We start from the raw sequence: 23781 nt of genomic DNA on the forward strand, positions 1-23781 counted from the left end.
GCCAAGACTGTTCTCTTATTACTGGAGCTGGCAGCTGCATTGTCAGGAGCGTTGCTGATAGACCTTCTCATGGCTCAGATGCGCTATAAACACAAAGTTAATACAGTTCTGTGGAGCCTGTGCAGTAGATGGAGGGAGCAGTTCCTCTTCCGGTTCTCTGTTCTCATTCCATTCCTGATGAGGGCAAGGATGCTGATTCCTCCTACCCCTTCCCAGGCCCCAAATCATACATGACAATCCTTCTGGTTGAGGAGAGGACAACTGTGCAGTGAAGCTAATTAGCACTTCCCTATGCCCAGAGCAAGCATTAGCTGCGGGATACTTCACAGCATCATCATGTTGTGTCACTTGGGCAGATAGGAATGGGTTCGGGAGGAGGAAGGGAGCACCTGGAGTGGAAATGCAGCTAATGCTGGAAGCCATGCATGGGGACCTCATCACTTGTGAATTAGAACTTGGAGAATGGAGGCAGTTAGGATGATTGGGGTAGGAAGCAAAGCATGTTCCTTTCAGAGCCCTGGGCTCCCTCTGCCTAAAGGGGAAGATGTGCACCCCCACCCCCTTGTGTGTGGGCGGGGGAGGGGAGGGAGACGAGAACTATTCCCCAGCAGTTTGTACAAATGGAATGAATTGCTCTGTTACCCTGAAATCCTCTGTCCCTCTGAGTGTTGGGTGACCATGCCCACCGCTGAATCTGATCACTGGGAGACTGTCTTGGAACAATGACAGCCCCATATGATCCTTCCCAGTGTGTTTGCATCTCTCAGTGGACTCTGAAATGGGATCAGTATCATTGCAGACAGCAGCCCAGAAGGGGGGAGGGATTTAATTCTTGAGGAGCATTGCCTGCTGATGAGAGATAGCGAGGACAGATAAAAGGGACTGGGAGATTAAGTTTCCTATTGCAATACAAGTCTAATAGAGTGGCCAGAGACCTGGCTCTTAGCCACCTCCTTCTATGGCTTCAGGCCAAAGCTGTGATGCTCTGGGTCTCACACACTTGGCTGCAGTATCAGGGCTGCACCCGAGATAGGATTGCTGACAGCTTGGTGAGTATGGGGCAGAATCAGTGCATGCTGTGTGCCCAATTCTGGCTGTTATCTGCATGCCTTTCAGCAGTCCATCCTCCCCTCCCTCAGAACAAACAGCCCCATGTGTCAGCTGGCGTTTCCATTCCACTCTGAACTGAGGCCTGTTTCAGAGTCGCTTCTCTGAATCCTCCCCTCTGATTTTGGAGCGCAAAGGAACAACCTAGATATTATGCCTCCAGGGCCCCAGCCATATTGCTGGTGAAGGATTATGAAAGTCCACTTGCTCCCCCAGGGCCGCTGTGGCAATTACTAACTTCCTAGAGTGAGAGCGGTTACACACACCACACTGTATAGGAATAAAATCAAGGGAGGAGGTGCAACTCTGCTGTTGTTCCTGGAGTCATTCTGCCAAAAGCCACTGCTGTACTGAGGGACGCATCCGGCCATTTAGCAATCCTGCTCCTTGTTTGGTGGCATTGGAGTTGCTGGTCTCCTTGGAATTCCCTGCTCCATGAGGGGATAATTGGAAAGCCCTTCCCTTTCCAGGACACAGTGGAGGCAATGAGCCGGTTGCACTGTGAAATCCTGCCACGGGGAAGCTTCCTGAAGCTGCAGACTCCAGCCCTGGTGCATGGCTGAATTTGGGCGCACATGCATGTGAGTCCATATGTGATGCTGATAGGTGACTGACACCAAGTTTCCTTTCTCGTGTTTCAGAAGCCATTCAGATGCTGCCAGATGCCACCAGGGGAGAGCTGACTTGGAGGCAGGTGGACCGGGAGATGTTTGGACGGGACGTCGCTTTGGATCTGTGAGTCCTTGTTTTGAGGGACAGTTACTTGGGGGATGATGAGAATGTCTCTGGAAGTTGTTTCAGACTGTGGAGTGGGTTAGGAATTCAAGGTGGGGTTGTCCTCCTCCCACCCCGGGGGTCAGGCAAATGGAGTGAGAATGAGGAATGGCAGAGGTGCTGGATACCAGGGAAGGGAGGAGGATAGTCAGAGTGAGACTGAGGAATTGCCAGCTGAGAGTTCGCCAGACCTTTAGCTTGAGCCTTCTGAATGTCCCTGCAGTGGAGACCTCAGCAAAGACTCTCTTAGGCCATTCATAGCAGCTGTACCAGGTGAGACCAGAGGGAGCCTTCCTATGCCAAACTGGTGGTAGTCATTTGGAGCTGTCATCTGCCAGCAGTCAGTGCCACAGCTGACCCAACAGGAGCTGCTCTGAGCCCATCCCTGCTTGTTTCAGAGTAACAGCCGTGTTAGTCTGTATTCGCAAAAAGAAAAGGAGTACTTGTGGCACCTTAGACATTAACCAATTTATTTGAGCATAAGCTTTCGTGAGCTACGGCTCACTTCATCGGATGCATACTGTGGAAAATACAGAAGATGTTTTTATACACACAAACCATGAAAAAATGGGTGTTTATCACAACAAAAGGTTTTCTCTCCCCCCACCCTACTCTCCTGCTTATCTAAAGTGATCACTCTCCTTACAATGTGTATGATAATCAAGGTGGGCCATTTCCAGCACAAATCCAGGGTTTAACAAGAACTTCTGTAGCTCACGAAAGCTTATGCTCAAATAAATTGGTTAGTCTCTAAGGTGCCACAGTACTCCTTTTCTTTTTGCATCCCTGCTTGGAGTCTCCTATCTGTGGCCGAGTAGGTACGAGCTGTACTGAGCTGGTCTCTCTCTCTCTCTGTCTTGTAGCTGTGCTGGGGCCCTGGGGAGGGGTAGCTGTGCCATTGTGAAGCTGTTTTTCCTGTACTAGTTGGGGCCCAAGGACAGCACTGTAGTAGGGAACAGGGCCAGCCAGCTTGTTGGGGCCAGGCCAATGCCAGGGGAATCTCTTAAACTTGTTTCAGCAGAGCTCTGCATAGTCGCTGCTGCCTGCCTGTTCCGTTCGCCTTGTATATGACTCTCCCTCTGCATGTGTACAAACGCTCCAGTCCCCACCTCCTCGGGCTGGGTGCCATGGAGAGAGAAAGGTCTGCAGCAGAGGTGTATGGGGAAGGGAGGGCCCCATGGAATTTCTGTAGTGCCTGGGGCGGTGCAAGGAAATGACTGTCTGGCTCCTATCACCAGAGTATCTCAATATGTTTTGTTGTGATGGTTGCATAACCTGGGCTCTGGCCTTCAGAGCAGGCGGGTGTCAGTCTCCTTATGTTTCTACTGTGTGTGTTTGTCTGGGAGCACATCACCTCAGAGACCCCTGTAGAACAGAGAGGGCTTTGGAGCTGTGGTGACTGTTGCCAGGAGCCAGAGAACAGCATCTCATGTGTCTAAATTGGAGTAGCTTGCTCTTCTTTCTTATATAGAGGCCATGGAGCTGTTCCAGTATGCAATACCCCCTCTTGATCTGAATAAGAATCTGTTAGGTGCCACCAATGCAACCCATAATGCTGGATACCTGCATTAGCTAAATGTTTCTGCTAAAATGCTCAGCAGGGAAATAGTTAATATTGCCAAATCCAGCATTGTGCGAGTTCAGTGCTAACTTCCCACTGAGGTGAATGGGAAAATGTGTCATGCTCTTAAGGGCCCCATTCCTGCTAGTGGCTTGCTTTTGCCATCACTGGAAGCAGGAGTGGGCTTTTAGAGCCATTGTTTTGGCTCTGGGAAAGTGCCGCACCAGGGTAACACTGGGAAGTTTTCTACCCACTCCAAAGGATTAGAAACGTGCCTTCAACGTCAGAGCGTAGATTCTGCTAGACTGCTTTTGCGGCATCTCAGGGGACATGGGGCTTCCCACCTGTCAAGGAGATTCTGGGCTGTGTGGGGAGAAGGGCCTGCCACTTCAGAAACTTATATATGCTTTATTTTAAAACAGGCTTGTGACTGGGCAGTAACAAGGGCTCTCAAAGCCTGGGGACTGGGGAGCAAGGAGTGCCCAGCTTCCTCTGGCTGTCCCTGCTCTGTTTGCTGAGTATGAGCCTTGAAGCAGAAGTTCCCATGGGGCTCACAGATGGGGACCAGTTCTCTCCCCTATCACATGGTCCCCCACAGACACATGAGAGCAGAGCATTAGGAGTGCTGCAGCCAGGCACAGGCACCCATTTGTTTGGGTGGGCTGGGGCATGCAAGTGGTCTCTGGGCGGGGGTTGTTAAATTCTTTTTGTTCTCACCTGTAGGGCATCTGAGTGAGTGTCCCCCTACATGAGACTTCAACTCTGAGCGCACGCTGGTAAGTGCTCCAGCTGTCATGGGGTACAAAGATTGCTGTGGGGTAACATCTGCACTAACACATGTCCATGCTTCCTAGATGTGGAAGGAGGTAACAAGAACACCTCTCTCGGTCACCTAGCTGCTGCGTGGCTAACATGAGCTGCCATTCAGTCAGGACTTAGCACCTCTCTCTGAGGAGAAGGAATGCCTTTCCAGCAAGGCAGGTTTATCACCCAGCCGATGTGCCTCAGCTCCTGCAATGAGCAGCAGAAGGAACAGGCCCCAGTGGTTACCTCCCAGCAGCGTTGGTGTTTGTCTTGCAGAGTAGCACCAAGAGGCTCTAGTCAGGACTGGGGCTCGTTCTGCTGGGTGCTGTGCTTACGCTCTAGAACAGGGGTGGGCAAAATATGGCCCGTGGGCTGGATCAGGCCCATCTAACACTTCTGTCCTCACGATCTCCAGGCTGCTAAAAGTCCCACAGCGCAGCGGGGCACTCAGGCAGGCTGTCTGCCTGCCATGGCCCCACCTGCTCCCGGAAGCAGTTGGCTGCTGCTGGTATGTCTCTGCATGCCCCCAGCAGAGGGGGAGGCAGCTCTGCATGCTGCCCTCACCCCCAGCATCATCTTCACAGCTCCCATTGGCTGGAAACTGGCCAATGGGAGCTGCGGGGGCGGTGCTTGTGGGCGTGGGCAGCACATGGAGACCCGCTGCCCTCTTAAGGGGCATGCAGAGACGTGACGGCCGTTTCCGGGAGTGGTGGGGGCCACGGCATGCAGGCAGCCTGCCTGAGCCCTGTTGTGCTGCCGGCTGGGAGCCGCCTGTGGTAAGCACCTCCCAGCCAGAGCCTGCACATCACGCCCCCTCCCGCACCCCTGCCCCAGGTCAAACTCGCTCCTGCACCCAAACTCCCTCCCAGACCCTGCACCCCAAGATGTTGCACTAGCCTGGAACTTCCAGACCCCACACCTCTTGCTGCACCCTCAGTTTTTGCACGAATTATTTTATTACATGGCACTGCAGTGGAGGGGTAGAATTTAAAAATTTCATTAATATAGTAGAAATATGCAGCCTCTGATGACTTACCAAAATTTGTGGAGTGGGCCCCCTGAGGAAATTGTTGCCCACCCCTGTTCTGCAAAGACAAGTGATGCCCAGGTGGTGAGGGAGAGGGATACAGAGTGTGTGTTTCTACACATTCTATACCTTAGACTTGCTCTTCAGAGCTATTAGAAATTGCCTCATCTGTCCCCATCAACCTGCCCTTTCCCAGGGCATCGCAGCAAAGGTGAGCTCCAAGGATTTGATAGAAGAAGGGGTAGTGGCCTTACAAATCAGTTCAAGGAGGGCATTCCATGAATCTGAGGGGAACTTCTGTGTTTGGCAAAGCAAAGAGTGACACAACAGGAGATGAGTGTTGTTTATATAATGGCTAGGAAGCTCAACAGGGACCAGGGCTCCATTGTGCTAGGCACTGTACAGGCAAGGAATATGCACAGTCCTTACCCCAGAGAGTGGGAGTCTAGGTGTCAGACAGGACACAACAGAGCACTAGTGGGGACGTACAAATGAAGAGAGTGGTTGTGCACTGTGTGTTCTGGGGGCTGCAGGCTAGGAACTGTGTTTTCAGGCTGGGAGGGGCACTGTGAGCGTTGCAGAGATGATTAGGAACAGGAAGTCTTCGAGCCATTGAATTAACGGTCCCTGCTCCCCCAATGGGAGGGGGAATAATGCTCTGAAAGGAGCCAGGCTGGGAGAGCTTCTGCCCCGGTAGAGCAACTCCTGTGCACAAGGGAGAGAATTTAGTCTGAATTCAGGGGAGCTGGAGATGCCACACAAGTGCTGAGGGAAGGGGTGGTGCCCGGGCAAAGAGCGGCGTTGGATTATCAGCATTGGGAGACTAAGGCAAGGAGAAGGACAGCCGATGAGGGTGGGAAGAGGGAGGCTGTTCTGAGCATAGGGGTAGCTGTGTTACCTACCCCAGCACCTGAAGGGAGGACTGGTATGCCTTTGGCATTGGAAACATCAGCAGGCACCTTCATTACTGGGTGGCCTGCGGCGTGCCTCACTCCATGTCTTGTGCTTACTGAAATGGTGCAAACCCTGGATGGCAGCAAGAGCTTTCCTGAGTGCTGCCCTCTGCTGCAATTGCCTCTGAATGGCTGGAAGCAGAAGCCCCCTCCATGTCCACAGAGAGCCGTTGTAGTTCTGCTGTCTCTGCCCCATTTCAGATCCTGCACCACTTCTCCTGAAGCTTGGGAGTCTGAGCCTGCCACAGGTCGGAGGGGTGGGTGGTGACTGATCTGTCCTTCCTCATAGTGCTACTACTGAACATGGCATAATCCAGCCTCTTGCCTGAAGGCTGGGTGGCATCACGCACCCCAGCTGCCATCTTGTGCCTTGATGGTGCCTTGTATTTGTTTTCTCTCCCCTGAGTCGCAGCTCCCCAAATCCCAAGAAAGTCCCTCTCAAGACACCCAGGAACAAGCTGGCTTTAACTAGTGCAAGCCAAGGACTTCTTGGCTCTGGCTGCTCATTTAGTGACTGTAGCCCCTGGTGGCAGTGACAGTGCGAGATCAATAGCTCCTGCCCTGACCGTCGCTGCTGCCTGTCAGGCTTGCAGTTTCCATATTAGAAAAGGCGTTTCCTAAAGAGCCCAATCAATATGCTGCTCTGAGGCCTGTTCTCGTTTACTATATATAATCTGGACACACGCTGTACGTCAGCGTGCGCGCGCGGCGGGGGGGGAGGATGTGCCAACTCTCCGTTTGCGCTGGCTGAGAGAAGGACACAGCTAAATTCTTCTCTGTCCCCCTTCCCTGCCGCGGCTGCTGTTCCAGGATCCAGGGCTGCCAGCTCCTCCTACTCTCTCAGCACTTTGGATGGGAAGCTGCTGGGGAGCATAGGGTATTTGATCTCCTGCTGCTGGGAAGCCCTCGGGGCTGGCTGGGGCACTGGTGACCCTCTTCTCTCTGCCCTTTCTGCTTTTGGCAGGTGACCAGTTGTCGCACCCAAGCAGGAGGGAGGATGACGAGCACAGCTCCATCCAAGAAGCCTTACCGCAAGGCACCGCCACAGCACCGCGAGATCCGCCATGATCTGCCCATCCTTCGAGACGACCAAGATGGCGTGATTTTGGCTGAGCAGAGTCAGGTAACGGATAACCGGGCGGCTAAGGGCCTGGCGCCGTTACGCCAGCAGGCGGGGTTTAGTTACGCCGAGGCAGGCCAGCTCAAACAGGTGGATGGGTTTGAGGTGCGCAACCTTAACTTTTCCTCCTCCTGGTCCCTGGAGTCAAGCAGTGACAAGGAGGTAGCAGGGTGCCGAGCGGAGCTGAAGCTGAAGAGCCGGACTCTGTCACCTGTGCTGCCGCACAGTGGGAAGGCAGGGAGGCGGAGCGGGAAGCACTGCCGGCACCCCAGCCAGGGGTGTCTCAGTAAGTTCATGAGCCGCAGTGTGGAGACGGTTGTGGTGTCTGGAGACGAAGGCCGGAGGCCGACTTGCTCCTTCAAGAGCAGGAGCCTGGAACGCTCCCTCATGTTCAAAGAGCCTGCCGAGGTCCTAGCTCCCAGGAAGTTCCAGGTCTCTGCCACCCATCTGCCTCTCAAAGGGATCCTGAAGCAGACGGGCATGCTGGAAGTGCGCCCCGAGAGCCTGCGCAAGTCCCGCTCAGTGGAGACGCTGGCCCATGGCCGCAGCTCGCGCAAGTACAGCGACCCTCAGCTGTGCTTCAGCCCGAGGGAGAGACGCTCGCTGGAGCGCAGCAGCAGCACTGCCGATGCCATCAAGCGCCAGGAGAAAGTCACTGAGGAGAAGCTGCAGTTCTCCAAGTTCCTGGATGAGATCACCCACCGTGTGCTGAGCCCTGTCCACCTGCAATCCCTGGGGGAGGGCAGAGCAGGAGCGGGAGGCCAGGACTCTCCTTCCTCACTGAGAGGCTCCACTCCAGAAGGTCAGAAGGAAAGCCAGCCTGAGGGGGCCAAGCGAGTAGCTGAGAAGAGCCACCGCCTGAGCAGGAGAAAGGCAGATAAGAAGCGTGAGGGTCTGGAAATGGCTTCCTGCCGGAGGAAGCCCCCTGAGGAGGCTGAGAGGGCCCCCAGGCTGAGGAGAAAGCCCATCCTGGTGAGGAAGGACAGCAAGGAGAAGTTCCTCTCCCTGGAGAGGCGGGTAGTGGATCTGTGCCAGTATGAACTGCAGCAGCTGGCAGAGCTGGGTTTGGCAGGGGTGTCCTCTGAGCAGCAGCAGCAGCAACTGCTGCCTTCATGGAAAACCAGTCAGGAGGGAGGAAGGGACAGAGAGAGGGACCGAAGCAAGCACCAATTGCGGCAAGTGCAGCCTCAGCATCTTGGCACCAAACCTGGCCAGAAGCCCATGACAGAGCCAGGCTACCTAGAGAGTGCATCCTTCTCCCCTCCGACACACCGGAGCCAGGAGGAGGGCACTGCCTCACCTAGAACCTCCCCTTCCTTCAGCCTAGCACTAAACAAGGTAGGTGCCAGTGTCCTGGAGCCCAGGCCCCTCACCCAGGATGGGGACAGAGGTCTCCAAAAGGCCATGGCCACCCCCTTCGGCTCCCAGAGGTGCCCTTAGTGCTGATGTGGGGAGTGAGGGGCAGGGCATTTGTGTCTGAACTCTCATCTCATCCATTCAGATGTTGATCTATGGAATGTGGAGCCTCCATTGCCTCAGGGAGGCCTGGCCAAGCAACTTTGACCTCCCAAGTGGTGTGAGGGGCTCTCTGAGGCTCACTTAGGGTACAGTCTTCATCCCAGCCCCCCTCACACCAACCCCCATTGTTCCCCACTGGGAGGCTCCTCCTGAACTGGCTGTTAGGGGTGCCCAAGAGCAAAATGCTAAGACCTCAGAGGGGACAGAGCATCGCCCTTGTGACTCCCCAGACCTAGCCCTTCTGTGCTCCACACACACATGTGGTGCTAATGCCTCTTGAACCTCCAGCCTCCCTGCTGGCCTGTTTGGCTGCAGATCCTGCTCCTTGTTTGTGTTGCTCCCAGCTGTGACCCAGGTGGAGTGCCTCTGTTCAAAGGGGAGAAGGGAACAGCTGCCCCTTGGAGTTGTTAGCCATAAAAGCAGCAGCTGGTGCCTCTTTCCCCACTGAAGGGGCTTGTCTGCCTTCCAGGGTTTAGAATCTGCCTAGCAGACTGCAGGATACCAGTGTGCAGAGCTGGACACAGCGGGATGGTCTAGTGCCCTATGCGGGCCTTTGAATCCTCCTAATGCTTTAATGGCTGGATACCCTGGTAAATCAGACCCATATTTATGTGAGAAGTCCCTTGTCTATTGAGGTAGAGTCCTTGTCTGGAAGAGCTGCCAACCCCTCCCCTTCCATCCACCCAGCGGGCTCCTGGGACATTGACTCATTTAAACAGGAATCACCCGTCTCCTGGCCTGATTCTTGTGCACCTGATTGCCTGGTATCAGCTGTAGTCCTCAGAGGTGAGACAGTTGCAGGGTGGTGATGCTGCGTATGGTATGAGTTAATAAAGTGCACTTGGGACTGGGACAGTATCATGCTGTATGCAGTGCAGGCTGCTGCAGTGCATTTAGTGTCGGGGACACAGCATGTCTAGTGCAGCCAGAGCTATGGGGCCACCATGTGCAGCATGGGCCAGTGCAGTGCACTCTAGGCTGTTGGGAGCGAGAAATGGCCCCACTGTGCATTAGGGTCATGATTGGGCTGGCTTCTATACCATGTTGTTGCTAGCACTGAATCTGTTCCAAGGAAATCTCTGTGGCAGGGTCCCATGTGCGGACCTTGTACGTCTGTTAATATGCACCTTTTGAAGCGCAGTGTCATCTTTGGGGACCTGTGTGCTTTGCTTAGCAAAGGCTCCAGGGCTCCATCCAGTATGTCCCAAAGCCGCTGTTTCAAGTCATTGAAAACAACCTGGGCTTTCCAAAGAGAAACCTCCAGCTTCCAGGGTTAGCCTCCTCTTTCCAGAAAGGGCCATCCTTGCTAGCACGAACTGGCTCTGGAGATGGAATTTTCCTCCCAGCCACAAATGAGGCATGTTGAGAGGCAGCTTCTGTTACCTGGTCTAGCACATCAAATGCACAGAGTGGGGAGGCTAAGCTGCTCATACCCACTCCCTTGTCCCTGCCTATGTGCCGGAGCTCTGGTGTTGTGGGGGTGCCTGCTGGAGAGGCGCAGGTGACTTGCTCTCAGCACTGTAGGCCCTTCTGTTGGGCTGCTTGGCCTTTAGCATGTTGCCTGTTATTTTTGTGTCCAGGTTCACCCAGGAGCCTGGTTCCAGTAACCAGCTTGAGCTGAGCACAGAGGAACCCTCATCTGGGCTTACCTGGGTGAAGCAAATGGAAAAGGTGCTCCTCAGCCACTTAGAGCAGTTCTTTCATTATCTACAGGGGTGTTACCACCACAGTGAAGGGATCATAGGTTTGTGTATGCAGGTCCACGAGACTCCCATCCTAACCACCCAGACATTGTGGGGCTGCTGAATATTGAGGCAGCAGCTGTGGGGTGATGACTGCGGGGTCCCTGAACTTGTAGCACGGGGGGAAGGAAGTTGCAGGCTCTCTGTGAAGGTCTCTTGTTTAACCCAGACTACTGCTGACCCTGAAATAAACCATGTGGTCTCTCTTGATATTGACTAGTTTGAGAAGCAGTGCATGGAGAGTGCTAGCTATGCAGGACATGGCCTGCCCAGAGCTGTCAGGGAGGTGGGAGGAGTTCACTTCTCAAAATCTTGCCCTTTGGTACTTGCTTGAATCTGACACCTATTTTGAGAGGTTCTTACAGCTGTTTTCTTCTCACCACAGGAGCCCTTGACGGATGCAGAAAGGATGAAGTAAGTGTCCTGTTCCCTACTCATGCTCCAATCTCACTGCAGCTGTGTGTGTGCTGATTCCCACCTCCCATTGTCCAGCTTCCTTTGAATCTGCATGGTGGGTTTCCCTTCTGTTGAGAAGCTAGGCCCATTTGGAGAGACTGGGGAAGGTGTCTCTCTGATCTGCTCCCACTTGCCAAGTTTTGCCGTGGTTCTCTGCATTCCCTGAAAGGACAGTTTAGAGCTCTGCAGATGGGATGCCTTTAGGAGACCCATCTCAGGGTCCCTTGAATGCTGTTACAGTTTGAGGTGGTGGGGCAAACACTCCTGATTCTAAACATCTATTCTTCACCATCAAAGGGAGAAAAACTCAAAGCGCTATCATTTTGGTAAAAAGAAGAGGAGCACTTGTGGCACCTTAGAGACTAACAAATTTAATGGGCATAAGCTTTCATGAGCTACAGCTTATGTTGGTCTCTAAGGTGCCACAAATATACCATTTTGGTGTGACTCACTGTAGTGTGTGAGCTCCCCCTGCTGACTGTGAATGAAAACTTTTTGCACAGACAGAATCTTAGCAGGACGCAGCTCTGAAGATCTCAGTCCCTTCAAAATCCCAAGTGAAGAACAAACTGACGCAGCTAGAGAGAGGCTGTATTTTCTAGGTTTTTCTGAACAGTTGAGCACAGTGAAAGCGCACATGCAGGAGTGAGTCTCTTTGTTTGAGGGGAACACAGCACTTAGTGTTATAATGGGGCCTGTTGGAGGCTGCCACAGCATCTCCCCATAACGCGTATGCTGCCCATGCTTCCCTCCGCAGCTCGAGCTCCCCACTTGCTGGCCCAGCAATTGCAGGGACTCCTGCTTTACTGCATGTTTAGGGTTAGGGTTTTGGTTGGGGCTGTGGATTTGTGATGCCTCTTTCACCTCCAACTCCTGCAGTATGGGCTGGAATAAATTATTGAGTGGGTTTCATTTTCCAGGGAGAGACACCTAAGCTGTGCAGCCCATTTGGCTAGTGGACTTTATCCAAATGCTGCAACCTGAGCGGGAGCTGGTGTCATGGATAGCAGGGCTGCTTATGCTTCTCTGCCCCTGGTTCCAAGAGTAGAGAGCAACCTGTGTTGCCAGGAAGCAAGGGCTTGAATTTCTCATCTTCTCAGCTGAGCAGAGACGCATGCCTCTTGCTGCATTTGACCCTCCTGTCAGTTTAGTTTATTGCTACAGGCCCTGACTGCTCATAAAAAAACAAAACCCACGGCATGAGCAACAGCATGGAGGGGCTCTGCAACTGCCCCCAAACTCTGTCCATGCATCTCACTCCTGTCCTCTTCAGCGTCCCCCCATTAGTCCAGTTCTGCTCCCCCCAGCTCGGCCAATGCCCCATATTCTTGACCTGCAGAGCCTCTTCCCAAAGTCCTTGTCCTGGGGCTTAGAACAATAGTTGAGAGTCCAGATGAACAACTGAGTCCTCCGGGGGCAGTGCATGCACACAGCCATCTTTCAGACACCATCGGACTCCTCATGGTGTCCCGTTGTGGGTGTGAGAGGAGGGATGAGATCTGAGCCTAAAGAATCACTTCCATTCACAGGGGAGGTCTGCGTGTGAAATGCCCGCATGCTCCCCAACAGCTAAGCTGGAAAGGGGATGGGGTCCATTAGCACCTGTTTGGATGGTGCCCCCACAACCACCTGGGAGCATCATCAGTGTCTATATGGGGTCTCTGCTTCTCAGGGCCCTGAAGTGAGCTTAGACGCTGGGTGTCTGCACTGAGGACTGCAGCCCCCATCGCTTACTGAATGGTGCATTGTTGCTCTGTGTGCCTCAGGCTGCTGCAGCATGAGAACGAGGAGTTGCGCCGGCGGCTGGCCTATGTCACTAACAAGATGGAGGCGATGGAGAGGGAACTGGAGTCCGGCCAGGACTACCTGGAGCTGGAACTGGGCCAGAACCGCGAAGAGCTGGAGAAATTCAAGGATAAATTCCGTAGGTATGGCAAACACCAGAGGAGAGGATGTGGCTGTGGGGAGACAGGGTACCTCTGCCTAGGGACTCGCTTGGCTGTCTAGAGGGGGCTGAGCCTGTGTTGTGTTAACCTGAGGCATGTGGTATGGGGAGATTAGGAGAGTTACAGATAAAGCTCAGCACACATTGCAACCACCTCTGGGGAGGAGCACAGCAATGCTACCCAGCAGTTTAAGGCAGGAAATGGAGAATTCTTTATCGGTTTGAATAGTACAAAGGCAGAATGAAATTGTCTGAGCTGGAATTTAGCCAGGACTTGGGGGTTAATACCCTGACAAATGCAAAGGGAAATCAGTGGCTATAGTTGGCTGGGTTCTCTTTTTTATGTCTTACCTGAAAGGCAGCACCTTAGTTAGAACAGCACTCCCTACCACCACATTTGAGTACTATAGAGTGCCCACACCACTTCCTGCAACAGCCTGTTTTTCCCTTGGAGGTGTCCCGTCCAAATACTGACCCACTCTAGCCTGAGAAGTGAAGGGATTACAGCCTCCCAGAGAGAGAATCCGGGCAAAGAGTTAACATGTCGGTATGCTCTGTAGCAAGTAGTCTTTCCTGTTGTGTGAGGAGCGGTTCTCACATTCCAGGCTATCAAGAGAACTTGAGTTGATGGCCTGGATTCCTTTTCACTTGGACATTCGTGCCTCTGTTTAGGTTACAGAACAGCTACACTGCTTCACAGAGAACCAATCAGGACCTGGAGGAGAAGCTGCATACCCTGGTAACTGACCTGCTGAGCCTCTGGGGAGAGGAAGTGGGGGAATCTGGTGTGTTGGGACAGAGGGAAGGGACCCTGGCTTTCAGGCCAGGCATTACAGCAGCTCATGTGGGAGGTTCTGGTCATGATCCTTCCCAGGCCTAGCCTGTTGTCCTGAACTGGGTACTTTGCTGAGCCCCCACTTTTATCATGCACCAGAGCTTGGTTTCCCCACAATGTAATTGTCATGTTGCATCAACCTCTTTGAAAGGTGCCAGGGATGTGTTGCTCCCTGCAGACTCCAGGGGATCACTCCCAGGGGACTGGGGCTGTTGGAGCGGAGCCAGCATGTGTGTGTGTATTGTGTGCATTCATAACGCTCATGGCTGTTTCTTTTCTCTCCCTCCCTCCCTCTCTCTCTCCTCCCCATGCTGCTGCTGGCACACTCTGGGCGCATTCACCTCTCAGGCCTCTCTCAGCCAAAACTGGATTTTTGCAGTTGCGTCTTTTCGTTTGTGTGGTTTTTTTCTTTCTCCTCTTCACATGTCTCAGCCTGTCATTTTCACTGTCAGTCACACATTACTTGGCCCACTTGTACCATCCTCGACTGAGGGGCCCCAAACCTCATCCAGCCAAAGGCTCCACCTCTACTGAACAAAACAGCTGTCTGCAGAGACGACTGGTCCTAGCACGCAGTGCTCCAGCCGAATGTGAGCATTTGCTTCTGATCCAAATGGAGCATTGCCTGCTAGGAAGCATAATGCCCACAGGCTGCAATACTGTGTTATGGGTGTGGGCGTCTGTGAACCCATTTGGCCCACCCGTACTGTAAGTAAACAGATGCTTGTTCTAGTCGTCATCAGTCACCTGTCCATAATAGAGAATGCAGGGTCGGTTCTCGCCCTTGGCACTAGGAGCTTTTGGGGTTAATATCATTTATGCAGTTACCAAAAAGTCAATCCATGTTTCAGAAATGCCCTGTTCCTGCATGCGTCACTGCCTGTCGCACTGGGCCCTGCTACCACTACTGGTCCACAAGTGGGCCCTGTTAGTCACAGGCTGAGAGCAGATTCCGGGGCTTCTGTGGCCCTGAGGACTTGGGAAACGTACAGGAGCTGGATCAGGAGCTCTGAGCTGTTGCCCCCCCACTGCTATTAGCCTTCATGTCTGTTTCCTCTGAGCAGGAACCCATGGGGAGTCTAGTGAGGAAATGTTCCCCTTTGGGAACAGAATTAACCGAGATGAAACTGCACAGACAGGTCCTTTCACAGCAGGGCAAGCCCCGGAGTCTTCCCTGAGCTCTTATGCAAAAGCAGAGCCTTCTTGATGCTGAGTCAACTTCTGCTGTACCTATCATTGACTCGCATGCTTCTCTGAGCAACAGCTTCCTGTTGCCCTGGTGAAGAGGATTGGATGTCACAAACACAGTGATCTATGCTGCTGGTGAAAGGTGTTGGATTGGCAGGGACTGAATCCTTTGTATATCTCTAGAGAAGCACCAGTGCAAGCTTCTTCCGCAGTCCCAGTGCAGTCCACTTGTGACTCTAATGCTGAGAGGGAGTTCAGTCTCTGCATGCTACCACTGCAGGAAGGGTAGGAAGAGCAACTGGGCTGCAAAGGATCAAACTCACCTCACTTCAGTAACTAACAAACATGGCAAGAATTCTGAGCAGCCCAGCATAAGGTGGCTGGCTTTATGTGCTATCAGAGACCCTCCCTCTGTGCAAAGCTGGGGCTGTTACCTGTCTGTCTGGAAGGTTTTATTTCCAAGCTGAATGTGTTTGTGTGTTATGCAGGGGGTTAGGTGGGGTAAGAGGCCAAGCCAGCCTGTTCTGGTGGAATTTACATCTTGTGTTCCTGTGCCCCAGATAAAAAAGGCAGAGATGGACCGGAAGACCCTGGACTGGGAGATTGTGGAGCTCACTAACAAGCTGCTAGATGCCAAAACTACCATCAATAAACTTGAGGAGCTCAATGTAAGTGTCCAGTCCACAGCCTGTCTGCTCAACATGGGGAAATGTATGGTAGTTTCATGGCTGATTAATATAAGGTCTGGTCTATAACTTCCTTACTAATGAATGGGGAGGGGCAAGCAGAACATGGCTGACATTCATCATGGCTAAGGCTAAGTTTTTGTCACAGATATTTTTAGTAAAAGTCATGGACGGGTCATGGGAAATAAACAAAAATTCACGGCAACCTGTGACCTGTCCCGACTTTCACTAAAAATATCCCTGACAAAAGAGGTAGGTGGGTTCAATACCCAACTGCTTCTGGGGCTCTCAGGTCCCCCACTACTGCGGTGCGTGAGAGCTCTGCGGTCTCCCTGCCCCAGGGGCTGGTAGCTGTAGGGTCCTGCAACTGCTGGCTGCGGCTGTGGCTATGTAGCTGTGGGGAGTCCCAACTGCCTGCCGTGTCTGGGCAGCTACTGGGGGGTTGCCCGCAGAGGTCCCGCCAAGATTGGGCAGCTGCACCCACCCGCCAGGGCTGGGAGCTCCAACCCCAGGACAGAAAATGTCATGGAGGTCAATGGCAATCACAGATTCTGTGACCTCCGTGACATAACTGTAGTCTTAACCATGGCTGAAATTGTGGGGAGCTGAGGACGTCAGTGAGGACAGATAAATAATAGAGAGGGGAAGCAGGAAATAGCAGCATGACTTGTGATTTGAGTCCTACAAGTTGAGCAGAGAGCAAATGAGATCTGGGCTTGCTGTGTGAAGTGGCAGCAAAAAAGGCCCACCTGAATGTGGGCTGCAAAACTAAAGGCTGAGCAGCCCAGAGCCGGGAGAGGGATGGTCCCTCCATGCAGCTTTGGTGCCACAGTGCCTGAGGTCTTGCACTTGATTCTGGGCACCTTGTTAACACTGGCAGGAGTTCAGAGAAGGGCTGTGAGGGCCTGTTTAGGCACTGAACTCTCCAGTTTGGCTGACAGCACCCTGTGGTGGGGGACGGTACGGACCCTCAGATATTTGAGGGGTGTCAGGCCCAAGAGGGGGAGAAGCTTGTTACAGACTCAGTGTAAACTTGGAGGGAGGGGCTGGAATGGAGAGGAGCTTCTCAGCCGAGTGGCAGAGAGGTACTGGCCTGCGAAGGAGCCTCCCCAGGGGAATGGTGGGAGCCCCCGGTGTGGGATGGCTGACCTCCCCTCCCCCATGTGAGTGAGGGGTCTGCTCAGGCAGCAGGGGCCTACATGCGTTGCTGGCAATGTGTGTGTGTGTGTGTAGGGACCAGATGAGGCCAGCATGACTCCCATCCCCGTGTGCTCTCTTGGCAGGAGCGGTATCGGCAGGACTGTAACCTCGCAGTGCAGCTACTCAAGTGCAACAAGTCCCACTTCAGGAACCACAAGTTTGCTGACGTGAGTAGCAGCTCTGGTGCAGGGTGTGGGAGGGGCTCACAGCTGCTCTGTTCCCTGCCCATAACTCCACACCTGGTCACTCTCCTCTGCAGGTAGGGGGAGCTGCCGTGTGTTCCACCGACCCCCGCTCCCCTGAGCATCAGTCAAAGGTGTAAGGAGCTCCCGGCCCTCTGTGCAAGGTCTCTGCTGGCTCCTCTTTCAGGCTGGCTCCATTTCACGTCTCAGTCGGGGGCTGTTATAAAAAGAGCCTTGAGCTGCCTTTCCAAGGGAGCGAGTGTCGTCTACAGCACAATAGCCTTGAATCCGATAGCCTGTCGGGTGCCTGAAGGCAGCTGGCAGAGGAGCAGGCCTCTCACTGACCCTTTTGTCTTCTCCCCCTTCGCACCTGGCCACGTGCAAGGCTCATCCTGCCTACTGAGGGGCCAGGTGAACCTGAATGCAGGTGGTCTGGCTCACGGACGCGGCTACTTGTGCCAGATTCGGGTATGCTTACCACTCCTGGGAGCTCACAGATCTGCCGACAGGCAGGGCACCAGGGCGGGCAAGGCTTTGAGTGCAGCACTAGGCTGGGAATGAGGGAGGAGCCCATGTTTGTATTGGTATTTCTTTTTCCCCCTGGAACGGGATCTGGCCCCAGCCTCAGGATTCTCATCACCTCTCCATAAAGCTTCGTCACGTGGGCTCCCTTAGAGGGCCCTCCCAGCGTCCTGCACATCCAATCCTGGTGCTTGTCTTTTGTGAGTGAGCACATGACTGGTATGTTGTCCCCCAAGCATGTCTCAAATTAGCGCTCCTGAGGTCACCGTATCAGTTACTGCTGGGATAACCTTCACCTCTCCCAGCTGTCTCCCCTCACAGGAGCTTTGAATTCTGCCCCCAGAGGGCTCGACCACACTCAGATGCCACTGAGGCAAAATGCAGCTGTGCAAGGACCTTCTACCTTGCACTCACCATTCCCAATCTGTGTGCCCTGGGCCCACTTGTCTGACTGCAGGATCCCTCTTGCAGCAGCCTGTGCCATGGCTTGGGGCCCTGGGGGTTTCAAGAGGAGGGGTCCACAAAGGCCAACCCTAATCTTTCACCATGGTGCTTGTGTGGCCAAAGAGCAGCATGATATTTAACAGGCAGGGTGGAATCGACCTGCTTGCCTGGCTGGCTGTGGCAGGTCTGTGCTCACCCTAGTCCTGCAGCCAGTTTACCCAGGACTCAAGGAGGCTGCCTCCAGGGTGCAGTGAAACATTTGGCATGCCCTGAATGTTACTATTCTCGTTGTTGAAAGCTCTGAACCAAAAGCTAAACCCTCAGTGAAGTGTGGGGGTCACCAAGGCTCTGCCACAGCTGCTAAAGCCTCAGTGAGGCAGCTGGACCAGGCTGGGGAACCAGCAAGTGCTAGGACAGTCATCGATACTGATCCTAGGGCAGGCTGCCAAGGCAGTGGGGCTGTAATTACTGTGCGCTTCCTGGGAGCTGTAGATCCTGCCAGTGGGGGCTGTTCAGTCACTTCTACGCAATCACCAACTGATTTTCCACTGATCAATAGCCCCTTTGCCTAGCACCCACCAGCTAGGCCTCATCTCCACTCTCATAAGCTATAGGCCTGAGGCCCGTGAGCAGGCTTCCCTTGCTCCCTCTCCCGAATGGGGCCCCTTGGTCAGGCTTGGGGCAGGCTCCTGTGTGCTTTGAGAGCAGTAGCATCCTGCAGCCAGAAGTTAGAGCTGGGAAAGCTCTGCTAACTCCTCCTGTGGGGCAAACCTGTTTTGAGGGTGGGGAGGGCAGCATGTATGTCAGTGGCTGGGCCCTGCCCAGGTGGTGGGGAGCAGGTGAGTATGTTAGGGGTAGACAAGTGTGGGGTGTTAGCTAGGGCTGGGTGGAGCAGGCAGTGTATTGCAGTCTCCCAAGTGCTGCTTGTGGCTCTGTCCCAGCCTCTCCTGGCTCTGCTGAGGCCCTGAGGGGCTGTTTCAGGCTTAATGCCCTCTCTCTTTCTCCTTAGCTTCCCTATGAGCTGCAGGACATGGTCAATAAGCACCTGCACAGCACCCAAGAGTCCCCAGGCCCTGGGCAGGAGGCTGCACATACCCTGGCCCCATCTGACATCGTGCCCACCTCAGTGATTGCCAGAGTCCTGGAGAAGCCCGAGTCACTGGTCCTGAACTCTGCCAAGTCCAGCAGTGGCAGCTGTCCCATAGCTGAGGATGTCTTTGTGCACGTGGACATGAGTGGAGCTCTGCTGGACGCCTGCCCCAGCCCAGGGCTGCCTGGGAAGGAGAGAGGGGAAGGGGGGAAGCAGCAGAATGGGGGCTGCAAGCCACAGAGCAGTGTAGAGAGCCTGCCAGAGGAGGTGCCTGCCTTCGAGAAGCTGAGCCCCTATCCCACGCCCTCCCCTCCCCACCCCATGTACCCAGGGCGTAAGGTGATTGAGTTCTCTGAGGACAAAGTGAGGATCCCAAAGAACAGCCCCCTGCCCAACTGCACCTATGCCACACGGCAGGCCATCTCCCTAAGCCTGGTGCAGGGCGAGGACGAGAGCAGTGACCGGCACCGGACGCTCCCTAACAGCCCTGTCTCAGAGGGCCGCCACTCAGCCTCCAGCTGCTCCTACCAGCCGTCTCCCAAGGCGGCTCGAGCACACGGCTCCTCGCAGAGCAGCCCTTTCAGCAGCCCACCCCAGATCCCCAGCGCCTTTGCCAGCTCCGCCAGCTCGGAGGAGGACCTCCTGGCCAACTGGCAGCGGATGTTTGTGGACAAGGCGCCGCCCACTTCGGAGCAGGTGCTGGTGAGCCGCACCTCCTTCAGCTGTGACATGGCTCCGGAGCTCCAGAAGCGGTTCAGCCGCTCCATGCAGGAGCTGGGCAGGGCGGCCTCGGCCTACTCGGATGGCGAGGAATCTGCACAGAGCTGCAGCTGGACCGTGAGCCGGGACTCAAGCGTAGACACAGACAGCACTGAGTCCCGAGCCCGCAGGAGCCATTTCTCCTCCGATTACGGCATGGACTTCTCCCAGGATGAAGCCCGGAAGCTGCTCCAGGGCAGTGGCGGGGGCACCACTGAGCCCAGCAGCCCCCCGCCAGAGAAGCACAAGGACTATGTGGACCTGGGCTCACCTGGGAGCCCAGCCGAGGAAAGGGAAATGCTGCTGAAACCAAGCAAGGAGAGCAGCCCGGGGGGAGCCCTGGAGGAGAGCGGGGAATGCAGGAGCAAGCCTCCCTCAGGACGGCCACACCGCAGCCCTAAGAGGATGGGTGTCCACCATCTCCATCGCAAGGACAGCCTGACACAGGCCCAGGAGCAGGGCAACCTGCTCAACTGAGGCTGGGCAGCGCCACAGGGCAGCGCTGTAGCTGTCTCACCACTCATGGGGTTGGTTTCCCTGGCACCACACATGCCCCAGGGGGCTTCAGGCTCCACTCCCACCTTATATTTATTCTGGTTTTGATACCCGGAAGCGCCAGGATCTTGCTGGCGTTCCGCACCCACCACACCAGAACACAGACGTGAGGCCTTGCTCGCCCTGGCATGCATGCCCATGCCTGTGCTAACCACTCATCTGGTGCCTGCCCTCACACTCAATCTTACAGCCCCACCCTGGTGCCCATGCCCTTACTCACCCTGAGGCCTGTGCCTGCCCTCACACTCATGCTCACAACCTTGCCCTGGTGTCCATGCCCTCATTTTCACGCTGATGCCCATGGCCCTGGGCGCACTTGTGCTGGTGCCAACAAATAGAAACTCTTTGCTCTGGTCTTGTCTGATCCCCATGAGCCCCTGCAGGCTGAGTGGGACATGAGGACTGCCCTGCGGGGTGGGTGCTCCTTGATGGCTGGCCCCCTGCTGTGAGTCAGAAGCATTGAGTTGGGGACTGTTGTTTTGCTATTTTTTGTTTCCCCCCTGCTGATCTCTGTGGAAACCAGCCAGCAGTCATGGCTGGCTCTCCCTTAAAGCTTCCTCTGCAGATCCCTGCTGCTTAGCTCATGGGCCTGACCCAACATGTGGCTCATGCAGAGGCAATGCCCTGGGAGAGCCCCAGTTCCCTCTGCCATGGGGCTGGGCCATAGCTGCCCCCAGCAGTTGCTCAGCGAGGCTGGCCTGCAGCGTTCCCATGACAGTGGTTTCTATGCTGTGGGTTGGATTGTGTGTTTGTCTCTCCATCTCTGGGTGCTGTTGCACTGGCCTGGCTTGTGTTTGGCTAGTGCTGATTCTCCACACCTGGGTCGTCTTCTCATTTTAATCCTTTCCAGGCCTCTGCTTTTAAAATGTTTTGTTTTTCTCTTCCTGCATAAATGAGCAAAGCAGCTGACAGCCAATCCATTGTCTGCCCAGAGGTTTGGTGTGAGGTCCTGCTCACAGGAGTCACCAGCTCCCGCTTCCCATCCAGGTCTTTTTACTCCAGCAGAGCCATATGGACTCCAGGGCAGGATTTTACCCCAGGAGAGCAATAAATGAAAGACCATAGCAAGCTGCCTCTGGGCAGGGCCCCAGCAAGGGCTCTGGGGAGAGAGGGAGACCTGTTTGGGAGCAGGGCTTATCGCTGCCGTATGCAGACACGGTACCTCATGGCTCAGCAGTGGCCCTTTGGGAAGGCCCCTGTGCATGTGCATCCCTTCCTCTGGCTGGGTCCCGGGCTGGCTCCGGTGCCCTTCCAAGGCCTCCCCACTGGGGGGGCTGGAGTTGTGTGTGTGATTTTCCTTGTGTTCAGTGTTGGTACGATTTTCCTTTTCAGTGTTTGATATTTTATTTGTGAGAGAGAGCGCCAGGGTCTAGTTACTAGCTTCCTAACCTGCCCTTGCCTATCTGGATTTTTACCTCCCACCCTGAAGGTGTAACCCAGCACACTGGCATGGTCCCTGTGCTGCTCCCTTGGGCCTGGGGACCCCCTTCCGTTGGCTGTGGTGGGTTTGAAGCTGGAGCTGTAGCGTCCTCCTTCAGTGAGAGCGAGCTGCTGCTCTGTGCTTCGCTGTGTATGGAGGGTGCAGCCTCTCTCTGCAGGAAGGAAGCTCCCATTCAAACACCCAGCAAGAGATGCTGCCCTGGGGCAATGTCCCTCCCTAAGCCCCTGCGTTTGTAGCTGGTGGCAGCCAGGCCCAAAGCTTTGCTCTCAGCTCCAGCCTGGAGGCTGCAGGGCCTGTAAAAGGGAGCTGTTCCCTCTCCTTGTATTTTGGCCCAGCCCGTGGCTGCTTTCTGTGTGGGTAGGTTTGGGCACTCTGGTCACAGCAGCTGCCTGTGCACTTGCCTTGTTCTTGGCCACTCAGCTCAGTGTGGAGCTGGGCTGGGACTCAGTATTTCAGCAGCTGCCCTAGCAAATTGGTGCTAATGGTGGGAGCCTCTCCTCAACCTGCAAGGTACTAATCCTCTGTGTGGGGGAGGGCCCTGCCCAGCACAGCCCAGCTCCTCTCTCTCCTGTAGCCTCCTTGCAGTGCTGAGGTCCAAGCTGCTGCTTCCTCCCACCCCATCTTCATGCCCCGGCCACAGGGCCTCTCCTGTTGATTGGGCTCCTAGGCCCAGACTCTACCTTGTCAGCACAGCTTGACTCCAAGCCTCCTGGGCTGCGTGGTGGCCTCACTTGTGTCATGACCTAGCTTTGAGCTGCAAGTGCATGCTGGGAGCAATGGCGGCTGGCTGGGGCTGGCCTGGGCTGTCTAGTCCTTGAGCTGGTTAGTGTAGGTGGGTCCGATCACCTCCACTTCTCCGCGAGAGGTGCTTCCCCTCCTGCCTCAACCCAAAGGTCCCTGGTTGCCCTGCAATTGGCTGTCCTGAGCAGTTCAGACCAAGATGAAAACCACCTGATTGTAGAAGCAGTTGGTGTGCTGGTCCCTGTAAGGCAAAAGCTAATTTCCCTTTTGCCTTTGATCACATCAGGCTAGAAGCAAAGGAATGCCCATAGACCCAGTCCAGGCCATGGTCCTGAGGTGCCATTTCCTTTGGAGTGTGACCAGGCAGCAGCAGAGCCCACGAAAGAAATGGTGAGGGGAATGTTGTGCAGCCAAAAGAGAAGGAGCAACCTGCTCCGAGGCTGCATCCGTGGGGCATCAGGCCTTTGCCCTCCTTCTTGTGTCTGGCAGTACTGGCTCTGGGGGGGAGAGGGGGGCACTTTTCAGTGTCCCAAGTCCAGCCTGTTCATCTGCAACTAACGTGTTTTTTCTGAGATTTTCAAACTGATGTATATTTTAAAACCAGAAATAAACTATTTTAAAAATAAGTTGTGGCTGTGGGGTGCTGGGTGGAAGCCAAGAGCAGGTACATCCTGGTGGCCGGGGGCCCTCTTACGGCAAGCCGCTGTCCCAGAGGTGTGCAGGGTCCCGTATGCCACCTCCTGGCTTGTCAGGGATAAACTGAACATATGACCTGTCTTTTCAGATGACGTCCTGGTTCTTCCTTTCACCATTCAGTACACGTCTGTGCTTTAACTACACAATGTTTGTTCAAAATGTCTCGTTGCCCAGAGCATCTACTCGGTGCTCACCAGGACCAGACCAACAGGGCTGGGGAAGGAGAGTTTAGAGTGGTGAAGAGTGTTGGACTGAAGAGAAGTCAGCTGAGCATAGACGCCATGGGAGCTGCTCCGTTGCTCACAGTGAATGTTGTCAGGTGTTCAGGCTCATTCGGCCTATTAAGTTTGTGGAAGAATGCTCACTCCCAGCAATGTTCGCATGTCATTGACTTGGAAACTGGCAGTACCAACAGGAGCACGCTTTTTATAGTGT

General features: G+C 54.5%; 1 protein-coding gene across 4 annotated transcripts in view; it reads left to right on the top strand.

Moving 5' to 3' along the window:
- The window catches only part of TJAP1 (tight junction associated protein 1), a 60059-nt gene extending 36811 nt beyond the window's left edge, over positions 1–23248 (top strand). For 3 of the 4 annotated variants that reach the window (XM_077813561.1, XM_077813563.1, XM_077813562.1), the window contains 9 exons: positions 1749–1842; positions 4166–4218; positions 7191–7349; positions 10992–11020; positions 12829–12990; positions 13680–13746; positions 15591–15698; positions 17000–17083; positions 19074–23248. In XM_077813561.1, coding sequence (XP_077669687.1) covers positions 7224–7349; positions 10992–11020; positions 12829–12990; positions 13680–13746; positions 15591–15698; positions 17000–17083; positions 19074–20390 — 1893 coding nt within the window. In that variant the 5' untranslated portion in view covers positions 1749–1842; positions 4166–4218; positions 7191–7223 and the 3' untranslated portion in view covers positions 20391–23248. Of the gene's footprint in view, positions 1–1748; positions 1843–4165; positions 4219–7190; positions 7350–8373; positions 8685–10991; positions 11021–12828; positions 12991–13679; positions 13747–15590; positions 15699–16999; positions 17084–19073 lie in introns of those variants that run through there. The other variant, XM_077813564.1, reaches the window with a different exon arrangement.
- The last annotated feature ends 533 nt before the right edge of the window (positions 23249–23781 follow it).

This window comes from Eretmochelys imbricata, chromosome 3 (assembly GCF_965152235.1).
Source record: "Eretmochelys imbricata isolate rEreImb1 chromosome 3, rEreImb1.hap1, whole genome shotgun sequence".
Classification (NCBI taxonomy): Eukaryota; Metazoa; Chordata; order Testudines; family Cheloniidae; genus Eretmochelys; species Eretmochelys imbricata.